Genomic DNA, 26,365 nt, shown 5'->3' with positions numbered 1-26,365 from the left:
CTACTCCTACATGTAAACAGACCAATCAGACTGGACCTTGACCAGGTGTTCTGACCCAAATCATGACCTAGAAGAACAACATCATGCAACTCATCTGCACAAAAAGTAGAGCGGGCATAAAGTACCATATGTACAGCTTTACGCTGTTGCCAATTGCGCTTCCAGTTTACCTCTGGATTGATGATTGTTAACAAACTATTGACAATTGTGTTCTGTGATAATGTAGGTTAACAAGCTGAAAGAGTGAATATTGCCACCTATCATTGCAGAGGAGAAATAATTTCAACAATAAATTGATTAAGAGTAGGGTGGCCTGCTCAGCCATTGGTACATGTTTATATATAAGGCAATACGTGGCCTCCTCCTTTTCTACATTTGCACATTAACTGTGTAGCAAAATTTTAATACTTATTCTCTCTGTACAAAAAGTCATTTGTTGCTTTCTGTTCCCTATGCCCATACAGAACTGGGTCAAAGGGCTTTTGTTTACTCTGCCCCTTATGCAAGGAATCAGCTACAGAAAGCCTGGAAACTAAGTTCATTTCGTTGAGCACTGTTAAATCAAAACAGAGTTCTAGAGGCCAACTCCATAAACTTAAACTCCATAAACGGAAAAAATTATTAGTCTATCAAAAGTCATCAAAAACAATGGTTATGCAATCAAGTACTAACTCCTGTGTGTGTCATGTGACTGAAACAGACAGAAAAGAAAACATGGAATGCCTAAAAGCACTGTTTTGTCAGTACAATGCCATAGATATTGATGTAAGAACTGAAGTGATTTTGGTTATTATTAAGAAAACATGGAAAATGGCTAAATATCAGCTCTTAAATTAAACTCTTAAGAGCTATTTTTGTTATTATATTTGTCCAAACAAATGTACATTTAGTTGTACCAGGCATTCAAATGAACAAGAAAATGAAGAAAACAAGGGGTGGTCTAAGAATTTTTTCTGCGACTGTATTTTACAAAAGGGAACTGGAATCTCTTTGTGTGTCTCGGGCACCTCACAAAATCTGGAAAGAGCTGACTGCTGCAGTTTGTACGTATGTATTTTTGGTCTAGGAGAAGACTAGTGTAATGGCAAAATTACTTATATCTATATATATATATTCATGTATTTCATATATCATATAGGTTTCTAACTTTATTTCAGATAGTGTGACTTCTTCTGTGTTGTGTCCAGAGTAGAAGGCCAGGCCAACACCTGAGTAGCATAGAGAAGAAAGAAAACATACTATAAATACAGAAATCCAATATGAGACGCTTGCCACTGCACATAGCCCCACGTTCGATATTTCCTTTCTGTGAAATCACTTGTTCTTGTATATGTCGGGAAAGTCATGCATGTTTGCAAAGGGGATTGTGTCTTGATAGATGTTCATCTGATGATCAATGACTCAGAGTCATTGTCAAATCCAAATGTTTGTCAGTCTCTATAAATAGTTAACAGTCCCACCAGTTGCCTCAGTGACACTGACCTTTGGAATCCAACAGGCTGGAATAAAAGCAGAGCTAATCATGAGCCCCTTTTTGTCCAATTATTCACAACTTCAGTCCCACCCCATTCTGAGCATTTCATAAACAGGCCTGTCCAACTCATCAGCTACATCTGTGACTGATTCACCTCCTCCACTTCCCCAGCCTCCTCCTTACTTCAGTATGCACAATAATCCTTCATTGATATTCATTCAAAAACTTCATTTCAAAAACTGTGTCAGACCTGTAATGATGCTCCAGGTCTTCAGTTACATGTATGTCAGTCTGTAGAAGTGGATGAATCTAATGCACATGTCCTGCTACAATTCATATTTTAATTTGCTTCAATTGATGATTTTAAACACTATCTGGTTAAATATTCAGATAGGAGTAAACATTTCTGCTAAATGAACTGTTTCTTTTACTTTCAGTTCATAGCTATGGCTGCTGCCAGCTGTCTGCTGTCTGAAGATCAGTTCCTGTGTTCCATCTGTCTGGATGTGTTCACCGATCCAGTCACCACATCATGTGGACACAACTTCTGCAAATCTTGCATCACTGAACACTGGAGGGTTAATGTCCCTTGTCAATGTCCCATATGTAAGGAAGTTTTCAAAAAAAAACCTCAGCTGAAGATCAACACTTTCATTTCAGAGATGGTGGCTCAGTTCAGACATGAAGCTAAACAAGAACCAAACACCACAAAAGCACAACTGACGAAGACAGAAGCTGATATTCAGCAGATGATCCAGGAGAGACAACTGAAGATCCAGGAGATCCAACACTCAGTGGACCTCAGTAAGAAAGCTGCAGACAGAGAGACAGCAGAAGGTGTTGAGGTCTTCACTGCTATGATAGAGCTGGTTCAGAGAAGTCTGAACCAGGTCAAAGAGGAGATCCAAGAAAAGCAGAGAACCACAGAGAAACAGGCTGAAGACTTCATCAAAGAGCTGGAACAGGAAATCTCTGAGCTGAAAAAGAGAAGCACTGAGGTGGAACAGCTCTCAGGCTCAGAAGACCACCCCCGCTTTGTTTATAGAGTCACATCTGTAAACACTGCTCCACCCATGAAGACCTGGAAAAAGGTCAGCATTCGTCCACCATCATATGAGGGGACTGTGGTGAGAGCTGTGTCTCAGCTGGAGGACAAACTCAGAGAAGAGAAGAAGAAGGTGTTTAAAGCTGATCTGAAGAGACTTCAGCAGTATGAGGTGGATGTGACTCTGGATCCAAATACTGCACATCCTGATCTCCTCGTGTCTGATGATAGGAAAAAGGTACATGATGGGGATATGAAGAAGAACCTTCCAAACAACCCAGAGAGATTTTCAGTTAATCCATGTGTTTTGGGAAAGCAGAGTTTCTCTTCAGGCAGGTTTTACTTTGAGGTTCAGGTCAAAGGAAAGACTAAATGGACTTTAGGAGTGGCCAGAGAGTCCATCAACCGGAAGGTGCAAATCTCAGTGAGTCCTGAGGATGGATACTGGACCATCTGGTTGAGAAATGGCAATGAGTACAAAGCTCTCAATGACCCTCCTGTCAGCCTCTATTTGGAGTCTCTGCCTCAGAAGGTGGGGGTGTTTGTAGATTATGAGGAGGGTCTGGTCTCCTTTTATGATGTCGATTCTTCAGGTCTCATCTACTCCTTCACTGACTGCTGCTTCAGTGATAAACTCCTCCCATTCTTCAGTCCATGTATTAATGATGGAGGTAAAAACTCTGCTCCTTTGATCATCACTCCTGTCAGAAAAAGTTTTTCTTTCTGAGAGGTGTCACTATTGTCAGGAGAAGGTTAAATAATGTACAGTTTCCTGCTATTGTCTGATTATAGCAGTGAAATGTGAATGATTTTTTTTTACTACAAAATTAATGCCAAGAATTTCCTTACAGGGACCTGTGGTTTAGTGAAAAAACAATAATATAACAAATTGTATTTTGTCTAAAGATATACACTTTGATTGGTTAGTCTTGGTTAGTGTTGTGTGAGAAGAGTTAGGCATTTTGTACCTAATAAAGAATTTTGTAGAATGACAGTGTCATCAGTTTTTAATAAACATGGACTGTGACGCCCACAAAGACACAAAGAGCAAACTATCTGAATCCAGAAAAGGTTTGACACTCAACAAGAACCATAAGCTCAAAGATGTGTCTTTTCTCCTTGCATTATATGTTCATGCAGCTCCATGTGTTACTAGCAGTTACAAGAAAAAATTGTTTTGTGAGGACCCAACCATCTCGACTTTTATTCATCCATCTACTACCATTCATACACCAGTGACACTGGAAGCAAGTTGGGTGAAGAACCCAAGGACACAACAGCTCATAACTAGGACAAAGCAGGATTTGAATCGCCAACCCTTCGGTTACTGGACAACCCGCTCTTCCTCCTGAGCCACAGTCACCACATTTCATGGGAATTTTACAAAGAATTTGTGATCAACAGCATTGAGTCTGTTTACATGACTATATGAATCCGATAACTGGGTAATCAGATCATTGTAATTATCAGATCTGCTGCATTTACATGCACTTCAGAAAAGTGATAATCAAAAAACCCTGGTTTACATGTTTCAGTCCATTACATTGGTCTAGATTTTTTAATAAATGGTCTGCCACAGAGATTAAATGGACTAAATCTTACATACTTTAATAAAAATTAAGAGAAAACAAATTACCAAAGTGCTGCTAATCTGATGTTTCTGATGTATATAATAAAGTGTTATTCCACATATATATTTGTTTGTCCATTTATTCAATAGATTTATAAATGTTACAGTATATAGAACCTGTAAAGTGAATGCCTTTATTCCGAAACAACATCTGTGTAAACAAAATGGTGGGATAATTTGGTCGAACCTTTATTGCAGCTTTGTAATGCCTCTGGAGGTAGTAACAGAGCTGTGATAAAGATGGAATCGTGATTCCAGAATGCTATGTAAAAGCAACATCTCCCGTTCCACAACCAAGGTGCAACATTTTGATGACAGCCACCCCCAGCGTGGGAGAGACAACAGGCGCATATGGAGGAACTGGCCTGATGCTGCAGCTTTGTGCCATTTTCTTCCAGGCCACGAAGCCGGCCGCAGTGGGTATGAAGCCGAGCTGGCACAAAGCCGACTGCAGTGGTCACGAAACCGGCAGCGGCAGGCCACAGAATCCATGCGAATTCCTCCATATGCACCTGTTGTCTCTCTGATGCTGGGGGGGATTTAAAAATGAGCGCTGCGTCACCGCCCCTTTGATTTCGGAATGCAAATCCGCTGTATAAAAGTCCAGCCGGTCTCACCTCTGTTACTCCTTTGGCTTGGCTGTGGAAATCAGTCAATGGTGGAAAAAAGGTGGGATCACCATCTCACCTTTTTTCCAGGATCTCTGTGTAAAAGTGGCTGGTGACTGAAAACGGGGATTTTGTGTGGACGGAAGGCTTATCTGATACAAAACTTTTGCAGATATGACCGAAACCATCTTCGTACAGACAGGGCCTTAAAGTAAAACCCATTCTATAATTAATTCACACTATCTCTTATTGCGACCCAAGACTGTATCTGTGAACCTACAGCCAACCAGCATTTGGACTGAATTTATATTTATTAGTGACTCGGACTTGACTCAGTTTCGCAATTTTCATTCTGGAGGCATTTACTTGGAGACCAGTGTTACAAGATTTCTTTTGGAGTTCAAACATAGTGATGGTAGACTTGAGCTTCTTCTTATTGTCTTCAGCTCCTTTTTTAACTACATCACATCCATTTTCTTTTTTTTTTGTTTTTTTTTTTTTAAACACAGGCAGATGTAAAAGAACTAAATAAATCAGATTAAAAGGTATAAATGCATGAAGACATTGGAGTGTAGGGGTGAAATCCAGGTGCGTTAATATAATTTCTCATAATCTGGTGATCGCTGGAGTAATCCGATAAATGCAATGATCTGAAAATCAAATAATGAATGGATTTTGAAAGTGCATGTAAAAAGGATCATTGATCACTGACAAGAGTGTTATGTCTTTGGGCTTGTACAACCCAAAAATATTAATCTTATCATTAATTTTATTACTTACTTTTGTTACGCTTTGTAATCATTATCATTACTATTACTGTAATCAAGGTTGCTATTGATATTATTGATCTTGTTGTTACGATTACTATTATTATTATCATTATATTTTGTTATTTCCATTATTATTTACTATTACTAGTATTGGTAATATGTAACTGCCTGTTTTACTACTGTTTCTATGGTTTTTGTTGTTATTATCTTATTTTCCTTTTTTCTTCCAATTCTTCTTATGCCTGTGTGCTAATTCTGTCTTTCACATACAATGATGTTCTGGAACTGGAACCTTTAAATTAAGGTGTAATCCAATCCTATCTAATCTAAACTAATCTAATCTAATATTCCTTTGCAGATGAAGGACTCACAATTACAACTGTTTTGTCCCAACTATGATCCAGTTAACCTGTTCTCAAGTTCCCAATTTTCTAAACCCATTCTAAAGCTGACTTTGCCTGCTTTCATTATCAGTCAAGGTCTGCTGTTGACAACTTTAATTAGCTCTTATTCTGTTGAACTAAAGTTATGCAGACAGTTGAGTTCTTCATTGGTGTTGATTTTATTTTCTCTGTTGTAGTGTCTAAAGTCAGTGCAAGAGGCTCTACTTTATACTTTCTGATTTTGGTAAAAAAAAAAAAAAAAAAAAAAATCATAAGAGACAAACAGCGAGATACAGAGATTACATTTCACTTACACAAAGGGAGAATGTTGTTAAAATTCCTCCTGCATAGATTTTAGGTAAGGCTCGTATTACAACTCATATTTACATTTTGCAAATTATAGCATGGAACTGTGGCATTCACTTTTGTTCCCTGATGAACAAGTTCAACTGGTCTTACACAATCACACATCAGTCAGGACAAAGATCAGAGGTGGAGCAATACTACAACAGGACTGAACAGAAATGAAACTTAAAGTCAGAGTGAACAGAGCTACAGCTGGATCTGTTTCTATTGCAAGAAAACACATTAATCTCCCAGCAGAGTCGGTGAACAACCTCTGTGAGTAGAACTGATCTGATTTATATCTTCAACACCACACTTTGCAGTTTTATTTCATGATGACAATCAAGACGTACGCTGTCTCTGTGACTTTACATAATGTGGTTTGGACGCTTATTGCTGGTTTTGTTAGTGTTGACTTTGTACAGTCACACTAGTCTCTTAAATCCCATGGGCGGTAAAGGTCTTTGGCAGCAGAGTACACGACACTGTACTGATGCATTAACAAAGGACACTGAACCAGTCAGAGTCTTTCCTGCTGATTAATACACTCATGAATAGATCAGTTCTTAATTAATGTTCAATGCCTTAATGATAATCGACTTAATTACTGTACATCGATTTACTTATCTATATTATAAAAGGGAGGTGGACTCTGTGTGTCTCGGGCATCATGCAAAATCCGTAAAGAGCTGACTGCTGCAGTTTGTCATACTTATAGATTATTGGTCAAGGGAGAGACAAGTGAAAACGCCAAGTTCATAGGACCAGTATTTTGGGAGATATTAGTCATTTTGGAATACCATAGCCTTACAAATGCCCAGAATCATAGAATCATCATTGAAGTGGGTTTCCTAGCAAACAAATAAACAATAAGGCCACATTGCCATGGTGTCAGATTTCATGTACAGAAACAGACATGCCAGCTAAGAGGTTATTCAACTAAAAATGCCAGTGGAATTTACCTGGAATGAACTGTATCTGAGGATCTAGAACCCATGGTTCCCAATGGGTCAACGCAGTAGTTTCAATGAATTTATCTATGATGTACTTTCTTTTCTCAGTAAGTCTACCTTTTATGATTTTACTTCCCTCTGTTGAAGGTTTAAAATGTTTATTAATACAGTAAACTCCCTTTGTGTATGAAATTAACATTTTTATGGATTATAGAAATACATTTGACTCGTCTTGCCTGATAAGATCCCCTAAATACATTTAAGTACATAAAGCACATAAAGCAACTAGCCTATTTTTATTCTTCAGTTTTGCTGAGGGTTTATTACCTTGAGGATTGTGGGAGTTCGAACCAAATCTATGATTCACAGAAATATCTTTGGCATTTTAGTCCATTGAAGAATCCTGGACATTGGAACAGTCCTCCAGCCTTCTATGTACAGTATATGAATCCTTAGCCCCTCTTCCACCAACATTCCCAGGAACTTTCCAGGAATTTATTTACCTAGTAAATGAGTTCCTGTTAACTTGTGTGGTTTGTATTTCTACCTCAAAGTTCCTGGAAATGTATCCATATCAGTCTCAGTTGTTTCCTGTTGTCGATTCGAAGTCCTATTAAATTTATTTTGATCGTATTCTGTATATCCATTGTTGGAGGTCCAGGCATATTATTCAGCGTGTATTCAGATCAACAGACAGATTATTACAATGACCTTGGAGGAGACGAATATACGTCAAATGTTGGTGGTCGATGTCCACTTCTTGTAGCTTCTCTTCTTTTGCTCCATTTTCCAAATGATCAATATACAAACAAAGTGAATATTGGAGAAATGGAATAAACAATTTTACAGACACCACTGGATTAAAAATGGAGGGTGAACGGAAGTGTGGAATGTTGACAGTGTGTTCCACCAATCAGTGTTCTTCAACACACAATCTCGCCCCAAAGAATTTCAGGAATCTGAGAAGTCCCGCCCCATAATAGTAACTTTAATCAGGGCAAGTTTGGGGTTGAGGGAAAGTTTTACCAGGTAATTTCAGAGAAAGGTTTTTCAAAATCCTGGGAAATGTAAAGTTTCCTGGTAAAGTTCCTGTGGTGGAAAAGGCTCTTCAAGGATCCTCCATGACTGTCAGGAGAAAAGCTGTTTTATTATGGTTAAAATTGTTGTTGAACCCTTGACTTAAAGCTGAAAAGTTGACACTTCACATCTTGACTGTTTCATGTCAGATCTACTGTGCTGGTGTGCCTGACTCATTCAAGCTAACAGTTGCTTCATTTTAAGAAAAGTTGTCTTAATGGTTAGCTACTGTTTACTGGAGGAAAATATCAGCATGTTATGGAATATTCCAAATAATAGTCTTATGAGGTAAAAGGTGGCTTTGAGATTGGTCTTAACAGCAAAAAAAGAGTATTTTAGTTTCTATGTCCATCATCATGGTTTCTCTCCCATTATATGGCTTAGGATTAACAGCCAAGACATTATAGACATAACAAATCAAACCAAAATAATGGCAAAGTCAATAATATATGAAGACAGGCAACTTTTGTCACAGTCCAAATACTCACGAACCTGACTGTACATGGAAATAGAGGTCACACTAAATACAAACTTTAACACGTAGCAGACATTTAGTTATGATTTTTTATTGTGTTATGCACATAAATCCCTTTGCGCACCTAAAAATTATTTTCTCATTTTTTACTTTCAGTCCATACATATGGCTGCTGCTGGTCATGTCCGATCTGATGATCAGTTCCTGTGTTCCATCTGTCTGGATGTGTTCACCGATCCAGTCACCACATCATGTGGACACAACTTCTGCAAATCCTGCATTACTGAACACTGGGATAATAATGAAAACTACCAGTGTCCCCTGTGTAAAAAAGCATTTTATCCAAGACCTGACTTGCACATCAACACTTTCATCTCAGAGATGGTGTCTCAGTTCAGACATGAAGCTCAACATGAACCAAACATCTACAGCTCAGATCAACAAGCTGCCAATCCAGGAGAAGTTCCCTGTGATGTCTGCACTGAAACCAAACTGAAGGCCCTCAAGTCCTGCCTGGTGTGTCTGACCTCCTACTGTCAGGCTCATCTGGAACCTCATCTGACAGTTTCAGGACTGAAAAGACATCAGCTGATCCACCCTGTGGAGAACCTGGAAGACAGGATGTGTAGGAAACATGATAAACCTCTGGAGCTGTTCTGTAAAACAGACCACACATGTATCTGTCTGCTCTGTCCTGTTTTAGACCACAAGAATCATGACTTTGTTCTTCTGAAAGATGAATATGAAGAACAGAAGACAGGGCTGAAGAAGACAGAGGCTGATATTCAGCAGATGATCCAGGAGAGACAACTGAAGATCCAGGAGATCCAACAATCAGTGGACCTCAGTAAGGAAGCTGCAAACAGACAAACAGCAGAAGGTGTTGAGGTCCTCACTGCTATAATGGAGTCTGTTCAGAGAAGCCTGGACCAGCTCAAAGAGGAGATCCAACAAAAGCAGAGAACCACAGAGAAACAGGCTGAAGACTTCATCAAAGAGCTGGAACAAGAAATCTCTGAACTGAAGAAGAGAAGCACTGAGGTGGAGCAGCTCTCAGGTTCTGAAGACCACCTTCACTTTGTCCAAAGATTCACATCTATAAACGCTGCTCCATCCATGAAGACCTGGACAAAGGTCAGCGTTCATCCCCCATCATTTGAGGGGATTGTGGTGAGAGCTGTGTCTCAGCTGGAGAACAAACTCAGAGAATACATGAAGAAGCCAATTGAAGCTGAGATGAGGAGAATCCAGCAGTATAAGGTGGATGTGACTCTGGATCCAGATACAGCACATCCTAGACTGAAACTGTCTGATGACGGGAAACAGGTGCATCATGTCAATCAAAAGAGGAATCTTCCAAACAACCCAGAGAGATTCTCTGATAATCCTTGCGTTTTGGGGAAGCAGACTTTATCTTCAGGCAGGTTTTACTTTGAGGTTCAGGTCAAAGAAAAGGCCAAATGGACCATAGGAGTGGTCAGAGAGTCCATCAATAGGAAGGCGTACACAGCACCGAGACCCAAGGACGGATACTGGACCATCTGGTTGAGAAATGAAAATGAGTACAAAGCTCTTGCTGGCCCTGATGTAGTCCTCTCTCTGAAGCACAAACCTCAAACAGTAGGGGTGTTTGTCAGTTATGAAGAGGGTCTGGTCTTCTTTTATGACGTAGATGATGTTGCTCTCATCTACTCCTTCGCTGGCTGCTGCTTCAATGATAAACTCCTCCCATTCCTCAGTCCATGTAACAATGATGGAGGTGAAAACTCTGCCCCTCTGATCATTAACCCCAATGACTACTACCTTCCTTTTGACTACGAGTCAGATGGCTACTCCTACGAGTCAGACGGCTACTCCTACGAGTCAGACGGCTACAGCTACAAGTCAGACTTCAATTAGCATGAAATAGTAGGAGACAGTAATATGGCCGATGCCTGATTGTAGTGTCTCCATCTGAACACTGTCAAGTCTCTTATTCCACTTAAACTGCAGTTACCACACAACAGTTTGATATTTTTTCCACGGTTGATCACTAAAACTGACTTCTTTGTAAAACTACTTCCTTCAGCTACACACAAAATGAATGAATAGTTTCTTATCTTAAAGACCAAATGTTGTTAATTAATGTTCTAAACAACACATGAGAAGAAAGCCAATGAAGTCATGGTATAAATTCGGTGATGAGTGTCTAGAGTGGAATCTTGTTTAGGACAGGAAGCTCTAGAAGACTTTACCCTCAACGATGACTTAGAAGAACAATGGCTTAAGATTTGTCCTTTATCTTTTCTTTTTTTTTTGATACTGTGGAAGTTTTAAAATGTGTGTGTATGTGGGAGAGGGAAAGGATCAAGGGAAATAAGTGTATTTTTGGGAATAAATCAACAGTGCAGCAGTATGTACAGAACAGTTTCTGGTTTTTGTCTGATTACTGTGATAATGATCTGATTACAAACACTAATAATTGTTGATTTTATCTTCTAATTGTTAGTCACCCATATGTTAAGTTCCACATCTACAAAAGCAGCTAATGGGTGAACTGATTAAATGTATCACACTCTATGTCTTTTGTTCACACATTCAAATGAAATTAATATTCAGAAACATGTTTGTTTTGTTTAATATAACAGTTTATTGTGAAGATGCAAAAGTTGCACATCTTTCAAGCCTGACTGCAGAGATTTGACCAGTCTTTAATTCCAAAAACATCATCAGCTCATTTATACACGTAGATAAATGTGAGTGCATGTAAGTAAATGTAAATATGTTTGTTTGCATATATAATCTTTATTACCATTCATGTTATTGCTCTACAAAGTAAGATGACCATGAAAAGCATTGATCTTCGCAAATCGCTCTTCTGTTATGTTTCGCACTGAAAAATCTATGTTTATATGACATTATTCATGCAACAATGATACACAAATTACTTCTTTTTTCCTTTCAGTGAGCAATATTGACACCCTTTCTTTTTTCTTAAAAAAAAAAAAAAAAAAAAAAAAGAGAATGGTGTACTTTGTTCCGATGATGTCCTGTGTAATATGTTATGAGACTGTTCTGAATAAAAATTTGAATTAAAAAAAACATCATCAGGGTTGAATACAGCTGGATTGTGAAGATCCACAAAGAGTAAAGAGCACTCATAAGTTCCCATGTTTTCATTCAATATTAATTTGCTGAAAAGGCCAATAATTTACTAAACCATGAATTGTTTGAAAATAGGAAACATGTTTAAAATCACATTTTCTTTTATTTTCTCCCTTCATCTCCTTTGGACATAGAATCTGAGTGGGTTCTGTTCACATGATAGTTGAAGTCCTCATGAACCAGCTACTACAGTGCCATTTGCTCTTGAGTATTTACTGCTTTTACCAGAAAAAAAAAACATAATCTCTGAAGGCTCCAGAAAGCCCAGTCTGTTCAGATAAGTCGTGTCCACCTTATCAGCGATGACCCATACTACTATCACATACCACAGTCATGACCCAGAGCTCTTAGATAGTACATGTCCTCTGCAGGGGATACATTTAATGAAGCCTTTCACTGGACACAAGGTCAGCACATGCTCCAGACTACTGGATAATAATCATCAACATTTTTAATTGTTTCCAGAAAATGACAAACTAATATGAAATGACTTAATTGAGCCTGACACTGGACAAATGGGACAAAGGACCTGGATCATCAGACATATCAGAGGATTTAATTTAATGAGAACATTAAGAAGTATTTGGGCCAAGATGTTTAAGTGACCTAATCCTCAGTTGATACAGTAAGATATGAGTGTCCGGTTAGCGCCTGGAAGAGTTTTGTGACCAAGATGCCAAGTTAAACTGCTAGCAATAACACCCCCCCATTGTTTCTGCTCACTAAAGGTATCTAACTCTTGATCGTCCAGACAACATGTGAATTCACATGCTATGGAAAACAGTGACAAAAATCCCTGTGTGTAGATGGGAAGACTCTTACAACAGCTTCCAAATGTCCATAAACATGCTTTAAGTCAGCAACTCTTGAACATACAACTGTGAGGTGTGGATTCTCCTTTGTCCCATCATAAACAACATGGCATTTTGCAATCATGAATCAAGAAAAGCTTCAGGAGGTGGAGCAACATGCAGCTGGACGACACCCACATGTCATAAACGAAACTTAAAGTCAGAGTAAGTCAGAGTGTGAGTAGAGCTGCAGACCAGTCTCTGTTTCCACAGTAAGGAAACCTACACCAAGTTCATTAGATCTGTTTAAAGACACAGAAGAGTCTCTGGCAAACATTGGTGAGTACATGTGATCTGATTTACAGCTTCAACACCACACTTCACAACTGTGTTTTTACTTGGGAAACACTTAAACATAACTCCATGATATACAGCACTGATATTTTATGTATTTCAGCCAAGTTTGTTGTGTCAGTTTCTGTGACGAGTGGTTTGGACTTTAGCTTCACGCCACTCTGTCTAGTTTTGTAACTCTTTACTGCCATTACACAGTCCTACAGTAATGTGCTTCCTGATGATTTCAAAGTAAAGCCATCTTTATGACTTTTTACAAAATGTCAGAAGAAATGCTTTGACATGGTTAATACAATGACTCTCTCACTAATGTATATTATGAATTCTACTGTATACAGATACACTATATTGCCAAAAGTATTGGAACACCTCTCCAAATCATTGAATAAAAGTGTTCTGATCACATCCATGTCCACGGGTGAATAAAATCAATCACCAAGACATGCAGACTGATTCTACAAACAGATGCCGTTCAAGAGGAATGGTCAAAAACTCCCTTAAACACACGCCTATACCTTGAGGAAAGCCTTAACAGAAGAGTTGAAGCTGTTACAAGCTGCATAGGGTGGAACAACTCCATATTAAACCCTAAAGATTAAGGATGGGGTGGCATTAAAATTCATGTGTGTGTAAAGGCAGATGTCCTAATACTTTTGGCAGTATACTGTACAATATATTCAGTACTGAGTACTTTATAATACTGGATCAGTCCAAATCAATGGAAGTCTCCTGACTGACTGTCTGCAATTTGCTTTACACTTTAAGAAAATGTTATTTGTCATAGTATACATTAGGGATGCACCGATACCACTTTTTTCAAGACCAAGTACGAGTACTTAAATTTAAGTACTTGCCGATACCGAGTACTGATACGAGTACTTAATAATCCCATTCCAGTTCTTAGTTCCTTTTGTAAATGTGCTTTATTGTCGTTGTCATTAGTCTGACTGGAACAAAGTGCTGCTACTGACATTTAATGTGTTGGAATGAGCGTTTCTCAATTAATACACCAGGGGGCGCCGCTCTGAATTAACCATACTGGACAAATACCACGAAGAAGAATAAAGTTTTTTTGTTTTTTTTTTTGAGAAGAAGAAAGTCAGCAATAACAAACATGGAGACAACAGAGGCAACACTAATGTGATACTAATATTGCAGCGTTTTCACTGGTAAGGTTTAAAAGTTTAGCTTCAGCAGGTAGATAAAAGAGAAATGAGTAATACGTTTTGTTTTCACTTCTACTGGCGGCGGTCCGCACCGCTCCGTACTCCCGGTGGTATTCTCTGTCTCCACCAGCACCTGGAAAACGGATGGAATGTACGCAGAGGACGGACAGAACGCTGCGTCCGTATCTGTCTGTGTCTTTAACGTTACTTGCAGTCAGCGTTACTTTTATCACCGTCGCTTATTTTGAAAAATCTCCACACACATTACTCCACCGCCGCGTACCAGCTGCACTGAACTGGGAATGCCACACGGCCGTAAGTGGTATCGGTGCATTTGTATTGGATTACTTTACGAGTACGAGTACACACACTGAGTATCGGAGCCGATACCCGATACAGGTATCGACGCATCCCTAGTATACACCATACAAAATATCAGTTTTATGTCTTCATTAGTTTTTGAGATATCAGGGCTTGGAAAATGGGGTGTGACCCTGTTATCATTATAAAACTTAGTTATTACTGTTTGTTCATGATAGATACATGACATTTTCTAAGGTGCAAGGTGTCAAACTTCTGCACAGTTGCATATTTTCCAAAGAACAGGTTTCTGCTTTGTCCTGCTTCATCACAACAGTGAAGGACATCAAATCTGTCACTTTAGGGTATTTATGGTTGTGGTATTATTGAGGAGACAAAGCATTTTTCTCAATGCAGTGAAATTGATTTATGAGGAATTAAAAATGAACAAAAAAAAATCATGTCACACTTATGTATCAAATGCAATTTTCTCATGTAAGAAAATGTCTACCATAAAAACAATCATTACACTGAAACAGCATGTCTGCATTGATATGTGCACAAAATAGAAAGTTGGTATATTTAACCAAAATATATTAAGGTATTCATTCATTCATTCATTCATTGATCGTAACTCATTAATTGTTTGACACTTGTGTATGTCCTGAAGGTTACTGATTTACATCAACACTGTAAAAACGTCAAACCAAATCAATATATTGATCAAACTCTTCACTAATCTTCAAGATATATACAAGAGGCCAACAACAGAAAAGGATATTGATAACAGTTTCATATTTTGTTCATATGTCAATGTATACATGATTTGATGTAACTGATTTTATGGTAGACAGATTGTCATAGCAATATGCATCTGAAATGTATGTGTGATTTAAAAAACAAAAATTAACATGGTTAATGCCCCGTAAAGAAGAAAATTTTATTTCATTTATAAAAATCTTGTACCTTAAAACAACCCCTGAAACTGTCAAGCATCTGTCATGAACAGCTCAAAACAACCTCTTAAACTAAGAATCTTTTTCAGTAAAATCAGTGTCACACTCTCCAACATCTCAAAAACTGCTGAGGCTGAAATCTTGCCTCATGGGACATTTTCTAATATCCAGCAATTTAAGGTGGATTTACACTAAAATATCTTTACAATATAAAGACGTGAAACATTTAAGTTCATTATAGAACATTATTATCCTATCTCATTAACACCTAGTTGTTCTTGTTTAAGGAACCTAAATGATTCTCACGACTCTTGTTGTTGTAAATGTCCCTGTTAATTTCATTTATATAAATTAAATTACATTAGAAAAAAAAAAATCAAAGTGAACATAGAAATTTTATGTGACTGTGACTGATTTTCTTTGCTTGCACTTTCACAGTCCATAGCTATGGCTGCTGCCGGTCCTCTCAAATCTGATCAGTTCCTGTGTTCCATCTGTCTGGATGTGTTCACCGATCCAGTCACTACATCATGTGGTCACAACTTCTGCAACTCCTGCATCACTGAACACTGGGATAATAATGTTGTTTATTATTGTCCCATGTGTAAAATGGTTTTCCATACAAGACCTGAGCTGCACATCAACACTTTCATCTCAGAGATGGTGTCTCAGTTCAGACATGAAGCTCAACATGAACCAAACATCTACAGCTCAGATCAACAAGCTGCCAAACCAGGAGAAGTTCCCTGCGACATCTGCACTGAAACCAAACTGAAGGCCCTCAAGTCCTGCCTGGTGTGTCTGACCTCCTACTGTCAGACTCATCTGGAACCTCATCTGACACTTTCAGGACTGAAAAGACATCAGCTGATCCCCCCTGTGGAGAACCTGGAAGACAGGATGTGTAGGAAACATGATAAACCTCTGGAGCTGTTCTGTAAAACAGACCACACATGTATCTGTCTACTCTGTCCTGTTTTAGACCACAAGAATCATGACTTTGTTCCTCTGAAAGAAGAATATGAAGAACAGGAGACAAAGCTAAAGAAGACACAGGCTGAAATTCACCAGATGATCCAGGAGAGACAACTGAAGATCCAGGAGATCCAACACTCAGTGGACCTCGGTAAGAAAGCTGCAGACAGACAAACAGCAGAAGGTGTTGAGGTCTTCACTGCTCTGATGGAGTCTGTTCAGAGAAGTCTGGACCAGCTCAAAGAGGAGATCCAACAAAAGCAGAGAACCACAGAGAAACAGGCTGAAGACTTCATCAAAGAGCTGGAACAGGAAATCTCTAAGCTGAAGAAGAGAAGCACTGAGGTGGAACAGCTCTCAGGCTCTGAAGACCACCTCCACTTTGTCCAAAGATTCACATCTATAAACACTGCTCCACCCATGAAGACCTGGAAAAAGGTCAGCGTCCGTCCGCCGTCATATGAGGAAATTGTGGTGAGAGCTGTGTCTCAGCTGGAGAACAAAGTCAGAGAAGACAAGACAAAACTACTGAAAGTGAAGCTGAAGACAGTCCAGCAGTATGAGGTGGATGTGACTCTGGATCCAGATACAGCATATCCTAAACTCATCCTGTCTGATGACGGGAAACAGGTTCATCATGTGAATCAAAAGAGGAGTATTCCAGACAACCTAGAGAGATTTTCTAAGAATCCATGTGTTTTGGGAAAGCAGAGTTTCTCTACAGGCAGATTGTACTTCGAGGTTCAGGTCAAAGAAAAGTCCAAATGGACCATAGGAGTGGTCAAAGAATCCATCAACAGGAAGGTGTACACAGCATCAAGTCCTCAAAATGGATACTGGACCATCTGGTTGAGAAATGGTAATGAGTACAGAGCTCTTGACAACCCTCCTGTCCTTCTGTCTCTGGAGTCTATTCCTCAGAAGGTGGGGGTGTTTGTGGATTATGAGGAGGGTCTGGTCTCCTTTTATGATGTAGATTCTTCAGCTCTCATCTACTCTTTCACTGGTTGCTGTTTCAATGAAAAACTCCTCCCATTCTTCAGTCCATGTAACAGAAGTGGAGGAAACTCTGCTCCTCTGATCATCACACCTGTCCTCCCAGACACTGAGGAGTAGTCAGCCTCAGCCTTTTAACGCAACTCCATGCAGCAAAACATACAAAGTCAAGGTGGTAACATGGTAACAATTTATGTTACACTGTGAAATGTATTGTTTAGGGATTATTGTTCTTATACAAATATTAAGAGTTGGTTCCTCATAGTAATCATTATCACCATCACCATCATGGTTTCCATCCTGGTTTTCTCCAGTTTGTTAAAGCCATTGTGTTAACATTTGTTTTGGTCCACAATTGAACACACACACAAAATTTCATCACATTTGTTTTTTCAAAATTTCTTATTTCATGCAAACTAAAAACTTCTGGATGGAAATTCACCTGATGAGACAGGAAGTTACACAGATGAGCAGATTTGTCTCTTTCCTTTTGGTAATAATGTGGAGGTTTTAGGATCCTTTTGTTTACAGGAAGAGCTAGAAAGTGTGAAATGTTCACATTTAGAAGTGCATGTTTAACAGCAATTAATTAAAAAGAAGTCATTAAATGTGACAGGTTTTAACACTTGTTTTAAGGGATACGGTAGCCAATGTTGGGCAGCAGTGTCACCACAAATGCCATCGTTAATGGTTTCTCAATGTGATGCTACAGTAGTGTTTCCTATATCAAATAGCTTCTCAGTCATTAAGCTCCTTTACTGACCAGGTGGCGCTGTAGAGTTCACAGTAACTTAATAAAATACAACAATGGATGAGTATGTGAAGCTGCAAAGAGACCGAGAAGTCAACAGCATTTATGGCAGTGAAAACAACAACAGATGGAGTTCATGTCACAAAAATAAGACAGAACCTGTAATGCTGAGGACAGACACAGAAAATACAGGAGTTTAACTGAAAAAATTTAATAGAAAATAGGCTACGTAATCAAGAATTGACTGAGTAAATCCCACATTCAGATAATTCAGATCAGAACCATCATCACAAAGCGAATCAACAGTAACTTATCACCAGGTAAGAACAAGGTGCTAAGTGTGGTGAGTCCACATAATGATTTACTTCACATGCATGTGACTAATAATACTTCTAATTACAATAACACCACTACAAGTTTATTATTAGTACCAATGGGAAATTATTAGTCTAACAGTAGCCACTTCACATCAAAATACCAGTACAAGGTGAAAGAAAAAAAGGCTGAATGATCTATAATTATATACAATAGACTTGTACTTGACTCAGTACAAAAATCTTAAAACTAGACTGCAACGTGTTAAACTACTTGTTACCATGTTTTTGTAGCTGAGCTACTACATCGGCGGTTACTTCAGTGGCGTTAACCTGTCCAACACCGATCAAAACATTTTACCAGCATCACTGACTCAGAAATAAATTCAATAATGTCTGCATAGAGGATCTGGGTTTTGTCTAATTACTGTGATGATTAATTCATTTTTGGTTTTGTGTGGTGTTTTTAATTCCTTTTTGTCTAATCATTCTGTCTTATGATTGCTGTTTGTCCTTATGTTAGATTCTGAACTTCCAGAAATGGCCACTGGGAGGCACTGTGATTAAAATTTATAAAGTTAACTAGTCGTGTTGTGTGTCTTTTGTTTACCTATTCATATAATAAAACATAATATTCAAAAACAGATTATGGAGAGGTCAAGGCTTCATTTACAGTAAAGGTCATTTTTAAGATAACCTATATCAACCTTGTGAAAGAAGAATCCAAAGTTTTAAAGCCCTCTAAAAGAGATCAAATTGCTCATTACTGTAAAATAAACATCTGTCCTATCAAGTAATCTGATTGAAATATATTGATTGTTCATAATTTTATTGATTAAAAATCATTCATTAAGTGTAGCAGCGATCTGTAAATGGTTGCTGTCGGAGGAGGGCATCTACCTGACCTGCACAGGGCTCAAATTTATCACCTGGTGCGAACTGATTGCCAACAGCATATTTAAAGACATTAACTGACATTCGTTAGACCTTTCAAGGTTACTCAAATCAAAGGTCATGGCACCTAATGAACGCCCATATGAGACTTCCTATCTATTGCCAATAGTAATTATATCAATATCTTCAACTGTTTTGAAGTTTTAGCACTTTTGTATTTTTTTCTCCATTATAAACCAATGGGGATTTTTAAAATTTAAAAAACTCAAAAAATTCAAATATCAACCCACCCCATAAAATCCACCACTAAGTCAGAAAAAAATGTTATCTCTTCGAAAACAGCTTTGTTAATATCTCCATCCTCCTAACCTCGGCCCTGAAGTTACATCATAATCTGACACAATGGTATTAAAAGGTTTTGTCTAATGCAGTCAAATAATGAAGTGATTTATGGGTACTTACAGTGGGAGCACATTTCCAGGGGATAACTGACTTCATTTCCCTACAAAAAAAAAAAAGGAGTTTAAGATCAAAAATAAACTAAAGCTCTGAAAGCAGACACATGATTACAGACAAAGTAGGCAGGGATTCATCTGAATATCTGGATTCTTAGGCAAAAACCCTTTTTAGCTTACCGGCCGACAGGCCATAAGCTATTGTCGTCATGCGGCGTCCGGCGGCGGCGGCGGCTGTCGTCCGTTACAAAAATTTCAATCGTCTTCTCCAAAACTACAATTCCGATTGACTTCAAACTTGGTATACAGCTTCTTTATGATGATGTCAACAAAAGTCAGTGAAATTATTTGGATCCGGATAGGAATCGCGATAGGAAGTGGATCAATGCAATAACTCAGTAAATATATATGATATCAAGTTGGAATTTGAATTTTTTACAGATCTGATTGGAATATGACCAAAACATGGGCTATTTCTGTAATATAATAAATACATATAACTGGGTGATAATAAATGGCATCTGGATACATTTCCCGAAGCTTTTCATTTGGCCGGTAAGCTACAGGGCCATTGGTCCTATTTTTTATATTGGTTTAAATCCAACTGATGATTTTCTATTTGTGGATCTCCTGTTTTTACAACTCTTTGTCTAGTTTAAATTAAGTCTGAATTCGGTCTCAATTTAGTTTCAAACAGTTACAAAAAATGTTCTTTCAATATGACATTCCCTCTAGGCACCAGGAAACATCCATAAAGAAATGTTTTCCCAAAAGTCCCAGACCTGACGTCTGACCCCGTCCAACTTAAACGATAATGACCCAGAACAATGAATGATCCAAACACAGTGGCGGAATGTAACAAAGTATTTGTACTTCATTACTGTACTTAAGTCAATTTCTACATATCTGTACTTAAGTAAAAATAATAATGCATACTTTTGATTTTGCTCCATTACATTTTGCAGCAGTTATTTGTACTTTCTACTCCACTACATTTCTACAATTTATGCTATAACGGATCACTGCAAATGGAAAAAATGGGAAGACTGGGAAGCACGGGATGACCGTGGCGGTCATCCGCTCAGAAACCAACAAATACCACCAATGGATCAGGGAGGCCATAGAAATCAGAAAATGAGTCCCAAGGACTTTGAACAGAGATGAGGGATCCTACACCATATCCCATACCTGGGATGCTGTTCTCTGTGGGATGCCAGGCAGCAGGGGGCATAATCGTCCCCTGTTGCCTGGCAAACCAGGATAAAACAGCTGACAATGACATGTCACAGTAACATCATGTGACCCCTCTGAGGAAGGCTATAGGTTGTAGCCAAAACATGTCAAGGGAAAAGAATTAACTTCGTTCCATCTGTCTGACAAAAGAGAAAAAGAAATCTTTACAATTTATGCCGTTACTTGATACATTTTATGAACCCAATTTCCTCAAAATCTTGCCTGATAAAATCGTTATCCTACCCTACCCATTATCCTATCCTAGGTGACTCTATTAGCTCCAATGATGGCAGAGCACATGTTTGGCTGAATCTCTGTTTCAATTTGTGTGGAAAATGCAGATGTCAAACTAATACTATGAAGTCAATCATGTTGAAAGGACAAGTAAAACCAAACTTATGAGACAATAAAAACATACTTCTTTGGCGATAGTGTCATGTTTGGTGTGCGTTCAGTGGAAGAAGAGACGATAAAAACAGGGTTTTAAGGGAATTTCTCGCAAGCGGGAAGTGTATGCAAAAAAGAAAACATATCACCGTGTCTCTACTGGTGGAAAAGTGCATCACACATACCAATCAGAGAAATCCAGACTGCGTCGCGCATAACCTGGTTGCTGTGCGGACAGGAAAGTTATGGAAGTAACAGCAACAGAAAAGAGACGGCAACAGGCTTAGCAAACTTAAAGATTTCAGAGATGTGTACATATTTAGCTTTACTGAGGGTATAATTAGTGTGTAGTGCAGTGTGAAGCTGAGTGTAGTTGTGTTTTGTTTTGTTCATCTAAAAAGTGCTGCGCTTTTACTGTTCTTAACAGAACACAATGTTTTGAATAGTTTTACAAGGAAGAATTGCAGGAATTATTTTAACAGGTAAATAAATTCCTTGAAATAACAGTTCATGGGAACTTTGGTGGAAAAAAAGGCAAAAGTGACGAGACTAAAGTGAACATGCTTGACAATAATGCTCAGCAACACATTAAGGGAAAAAAATAATATATCTATATCAGCTCAAACACCTCACACCAGCTGTCAACGTGGACTTGGAGGGCAATCAAGACATGGACACCTTACATTCACCAAGTCGACCATAAACGTTTCTTGTCAATGTGAGGCGAGATAAAGCTGAAACTGGATCATGCAACAGGACAATGATCCCAAACACACCAGCAGATCTGCAAAAGGATGGCTAAAAAATAAGGGAATGAAGGCGTTGCAGTGGCCCAGTCATAGTTCAGACCTCAACCCGACTGAGACATTGTGATAGGATCTTAAAGCTGAACATGAACCAATGCAAACAATCCACAATGAACTGACGTAACATTGCAAAGAAAACTGGACCAAAACTCAACATCAATGATGTGAGAGACTGATGATGTCAAACAGAAAAGAGCTACTTCAAGTTGTTGCTGCTAAAGGTGGTTCTACAAGCTATGGAACCACATTATGGTTATTTTTCATGCTCTGCATCTCCATTTTGGCTTCATTTTCATTTCATAAATGATGACATGGTGGAATCTGTTGTGTTGTGATTTACACCTGAAGTTGGATTTAAACAAATTTGCAACCTGATAGGCATTATGTCGCGACATGTACAACTGGTGAGATACATAGAAATCGAAGAGTTGTGTTTTTTTCCCCCCATATTCTTGTTTTTGGTGAGGCTCTTGGCTCATTGTTGGAGCTCTTTATTATGTATGAGAGTAACAGAATGAACTGGACTGAAAATGAGGCCGATGCCTCCTGGTCACGTCTCTCTGGGACCTACAGAAACAGAAACAGGCTGCAGCGTTCCCTCTATTCCAGAAATAAGATCACATTAAGTCTAAAATAATCTGCTGTTTTTAATAAGGCTACTGTTCTCATACCTAATACCTCAACACCTGAGAACATGAAAACTCTCCTTTCCTTATCATTCCTGAATTTATCAGATACTCTGAGTTAAAAAATGTTTTTCTTCCTGCAAACATAAAAGTTTGCACTTGAACCAGAAAAAGGGTTGAATGGAGCACAAATAGAGGGTTTCTTGTGTGTCAACCAAATATGTTTAAAACAAAAATCATTTTTAGTTTAAGAGTAAAGTATCCATTTTGAAAATACAGTAAGAAAGAGACAAGACAGATGATCTCCCATTTAAGGCAAAGAAATTCAACAGGGGAGTCAAGGGTGAAAGTTTATGCATGTAAGATTTTTCATCCAATTATATTTTTTCAGTTGTAGATAAGCAAATACAAGCAGATGCTTACTACTGTAAAACCTGGCAGTTATTTGCATTATTCATCATCATTGTCATCATCTTCTGTCACTAGTAGTCTCATCTCATTTTTTTCAATTAATTTATACACTGCTTAATTTTTAATGCTAAATCCTTTGTTATTTTTCTTAATGCAGGTATTGACCAAGAAACAAATAAAATAATTAGATTACAGGAATGGGAATATACAGTACATTTTAAAAACTGTATTAAATAATAAACAGTTAATAATCACAACATGAAGCTTAGAAGAAATTTTTGAAACTTACTGAAAAAAAAAAAGATTTTATAGTTTATTTTCTGTAAAATTGAGTATTTTTTTAGACAAACAGAAAACTGCAATAGAGCATTTCCAAACAGTTAAACCCCTCATTTAAATACATTTAATTTAATTATTAACATTTATTTCTGGAACGAATGAATTTGACGCTTTTATTTTGAAGGTGATTTAAGACTAGCTAGCAAAGCACCAGTATTTCCACCAAAACATATATTTAAATAAATCAAATATAACCATGGGCGACATGACAGCTATGTAAAAGCAGAATAACACATTAACTGAGCAGTACTGGCATGAATTAACTTTCACAGACCTCTGCTACTTTAACATTTTACCGTTTTGCTATCAGTAGCAGCTTTAGCCCTGGTGCTAGCTTATGAAGCTAACTCTAACTGCTGGAAAGAAACGCTGTTAAAATTAAATTATCTTAAATAATAATCAGGAGCAGAATTTCTCACCATTTTGCTTCCAGCGGTGGGTAGTTTTACAAAGTGTCAGTAATGTCAGACAACGACGTTACAGCTGGGTTTAAAGGTAAAACACCAACCACCGGCCGTGGTTCGTGGCACCGGCGGAGAGAGAAGATGTTAGCCGGGTAAGAGAACGCAGGCGGCGGCTGTGGAGACGGAGGGAGGTCGGTGAAGACGGAGCCGGCGGAGTGGGGAGGGTCGGAGTGAGGCGGAATCAGTGCGGGAGGAGGGTCGGAGACGGTTCGTATTAACTTTTCCAACAGGTGCAGAGGTTGGTGCGGCCGTGATTGGAGCGCGTACTGAGGGCTGCGGTCCAATCCACCACCACAGTGGGCGGGATGCCGGATGAGCACCCCGGGGTGCAGAGTCCGGTAGCACGGGTCAGGAGGTGGCAAGAGAGGAGGAAGTTCCTGTCGCTACGTTCACACTGCAGGTTTTAATATACAATTCAGATTTCTTTTCTCTTTTTTTGCTGAAATACGTTTATTTATTTATTTATTTATTTATTTATTTTAATTTTTATTTTTTTATTTTTTTTTTTTTTTTGTGTGTGGTTGTTCACGTTCTCAAACGCGATACGATCAGACTCATGTGAGAACAGTCTCCGGTCCTGAGGTCGACCGCATGCGCAGAAGACGTGACGCCGCACGCAGTAAGCTGTGTTTACGGTAGTAGAGCAGATATCCCGCCTCCTCCCGGAAGTGGAGCTCATTTAAGTGGAGCTCCACTTTCTCCGGTCTTCCACAGCTAGACTCCAGGGCCTAATTTGAAAAAAAAAAAAAAAAATCGGATTTATGCTGTTCAGACTCTCAATAAAAATCAGATATTAAATGTGTCACATATGAGCTAAAAGTCAGATTTGGGGAAGTTTGACTGGCAGTGTTAATGTAGCAATAATCCTGCTTTTTCTGCCTCTTTAACAGATAATAAAATGTTGTTATTCACTGATTGGCTTCTGTCTGTGATTATTAATAATAATAATAATAATTGGTGTAGGAGTACAAATGTATAGCATTTATTTTGTTTGTCTCATTTGTATCAGACAGCTATTATTTGGTGAAGGAGTACGAATGTATAGTACTTATTTTGTTTATTTATTTTTATTGCATTGGGCTGTTGTGTATGTCCTGTTTGTGTGTGTGTGTGTGTGTGTGTGTGTGTGTGTGTGTGTGTGTGTGTGTGTGTGTGTGTGTGTGTGTGTGGGCGTGAATGGTGTAAGATTAATGTAAAAATTTAAAATTGTAATGTAATGTAGTGGAGACCCCAGGAAGAATAGCAACTGAATCATCAGTTGCTAATGGGGATCTTAATAAATGAAATGAAATAGCACATCAATGTTTTTGTCAAATATTCAATAATAGAGTCATGTGGATTCTTAACTTCTGGTTGTGCTGATATTCTGTCTGTCCAGTCAGATTTAATGTGTTATTTGGCATTTGGTTTCATATTTTATACTTTACAATCATAAGAATAAGCGTTACTCCTCGGAGAACTTGAAAATTTGATGGGGGCAGTGGGCAGTAGTGGCCTCATAATTAATATAGTATATTAACTATGTGCATTACTCTTAGTATTTCCTTTTCCTTCAGCTTTATATTTGAGACCCACTATATCTCAGAGATAAATATTTCAATCTGTTCTCCACTTGTCACATTCTTTCCAGTTTCTTCTCTCCTTCCTGTCAAATGAAAAAATCCAAAATGGGCTGAATGTCTATTATAAAGTAAATAATGAAGTGTCTCCTGAAATTAAAAAAAAAAAAAAAAAAAAACTCATGAAAAACCCTTTTGTATTTACATCAATATGAAACTGAACACAGGCCTATTTTTCAGACATTTTAGAGGTAGGTGAGTTTAAGTATTCAGATGAAGAGAATATGATGCATGTTGATTCAGTCTAAAGTTGTTCATATGAGCTGAACTTCACACATGTAGGGTAAAAAAAAAATCAAAACCATTATGTAGAGCAGTAAAACACTCAGAGAACAATGAATAATTGGACTAAATATTCCTTGCATACTTCTACTTAAGGTAATGCAGAATGTAATGGAGTCGTTTCAAAATCTGCAATTAGTACTTGCAAATAAGCAAAGATTCCAAAATGTAGGTCTTGTGCTGCAGTAGAGGATACAATTTCTGTAAGTATTAAAGCAGGAAAATGCCACTTCTTTCCTAATGTTTGTGCATGATGTTGTTATTATTAATAATATTTTAAATTAGCTACTTCCAGTGTAAAACAATGTCTTAAATATATGAAATATTCATTTTTACAATAGC

General features: G+C 38.2%; 4 protein-coding genes across 6 annotated transcripts in view; 3 read left to right on the top strand and 1 right to left on the bottom strand.

The window, feature by feature from the left end:
* The window catches only part of ppp3r1b (protein phosphatase 3 (formerly 2B), regulatory s1ubunit B, alpha isoform, b), a 36,180-nt gene extending 11,793 nt beyond the window's left edge, over positions 1–24,387 (bottom strand). Inside the window, exons 1-2 of the mRNA XM_030122615.1 lie at positions 24,078–24,387; positions 19,864–19,903 (exon numbers count right to left, since the gene is read on the bottom strand). Coding sequence (XP_029978475.1) covers positions 19,864–19,903; positions 24,078–24,080 — 43 coding nt within the window. The 5' untranslated portion in view covers positions 24,081–24,387. The remainder of the gene's footprint in view (positions 1–19,863; positions 19,904–24,077) is intronic.
* LOC115438466 (E3 ubiquitin-protein ligase TRIM21-like) lies at positions 1,913–11,730 on the top strand. Of its 2 annotated transcripts, none has more exons than XM_030162219.1 (2): positions 1,913–2,027; positions 9,033–11,730. In XM_030162219.1, exons 1-2 carry the CDS (start codon positions 1,921–1,923, stop codon positions 10,657–10,659), a joined length of 1,734 nt encoding a protein of 577 aa, XP_030018079.1. In that variant the 5' UTR covers positions 1,913–1,920; the 3' UTR covers positions 10,660–11,730. The 2 variants fall into 2 exon arrangements, with proteins under 2 accessions (XP_030018079.1, XP_030018009.1); XM_030162149.1 differs by lacking the exon at positions 1,913–2,027 and adding an exon at positions 6,407–6,531 and having other exon boundaries at positions 8,917–11,730.
* On the top strand, positions 2,080–3,256 carry LOC115410040 (E3 ubiquitin-protein ligase TRIM21-like). Its single transcript, XM_030121480.1, has one exon. It carries the CDS (start codon positions 2,137–2,139, stop codon positions 3,244–3,246), a length of 1,110 nt encoding a protein of 369 aa, XP_029977340.1. The 5' UTR covers positions 2,080–2,136; the 3' UTR covers positions 3,247–3,256.
* On the top strand, positions 12,864–19,105 carry LOC115438659 (zinc finger protein RFP-like). 2 transcript variants are annotated; one of them, XM_030162458.1, is made up of 2 exons: positions 12,864–13,034; positions 15,910–19,105. In XM_030162458.1, the coding sequence occupies exon 2, from the start codon at positions 15,919–15,921 to the stop codon at positions 17,560–17,562; it is 1,644 nt and encodes a 547-aa protein (XP_030018318.1). In that variant the 5' UTR covers positions 12,864–13,034; positions 15,910–15,918; the 3' UTR covers positions 17,563–19,105. The 2 variants fall into 2 exon arrangements, with proteins under 2 accessions (XP_030018318.1, XP_030018392.1); XM_030162532.1 differs by lacking the exon at positions 12,864–13,034 and adding an exon at positions 14,159–14,218.
* Positions 24,388–26,365: the final 1,978 nt, after the last annotated feature.

The sequence above is a fragment of the Sphaeramia orbicularis genome, chromosome 1, assembly GCF_902148855.1.
Source record: "Sphaeramia orbicularis chromosome 1, fSphaOr1.1, whole genome shotgun sequence".
NCBI lineage: Eukaryota > Metazoa > Chordata > Actinopteri > Kurtiformes > Apogonidae > Sphaeramia > Sphaeramia orbicularis.
Note: the sequence above shows the minus strand (reverse complement) of the source record. Positions and strands in the feature narration are given on the sequence as shown.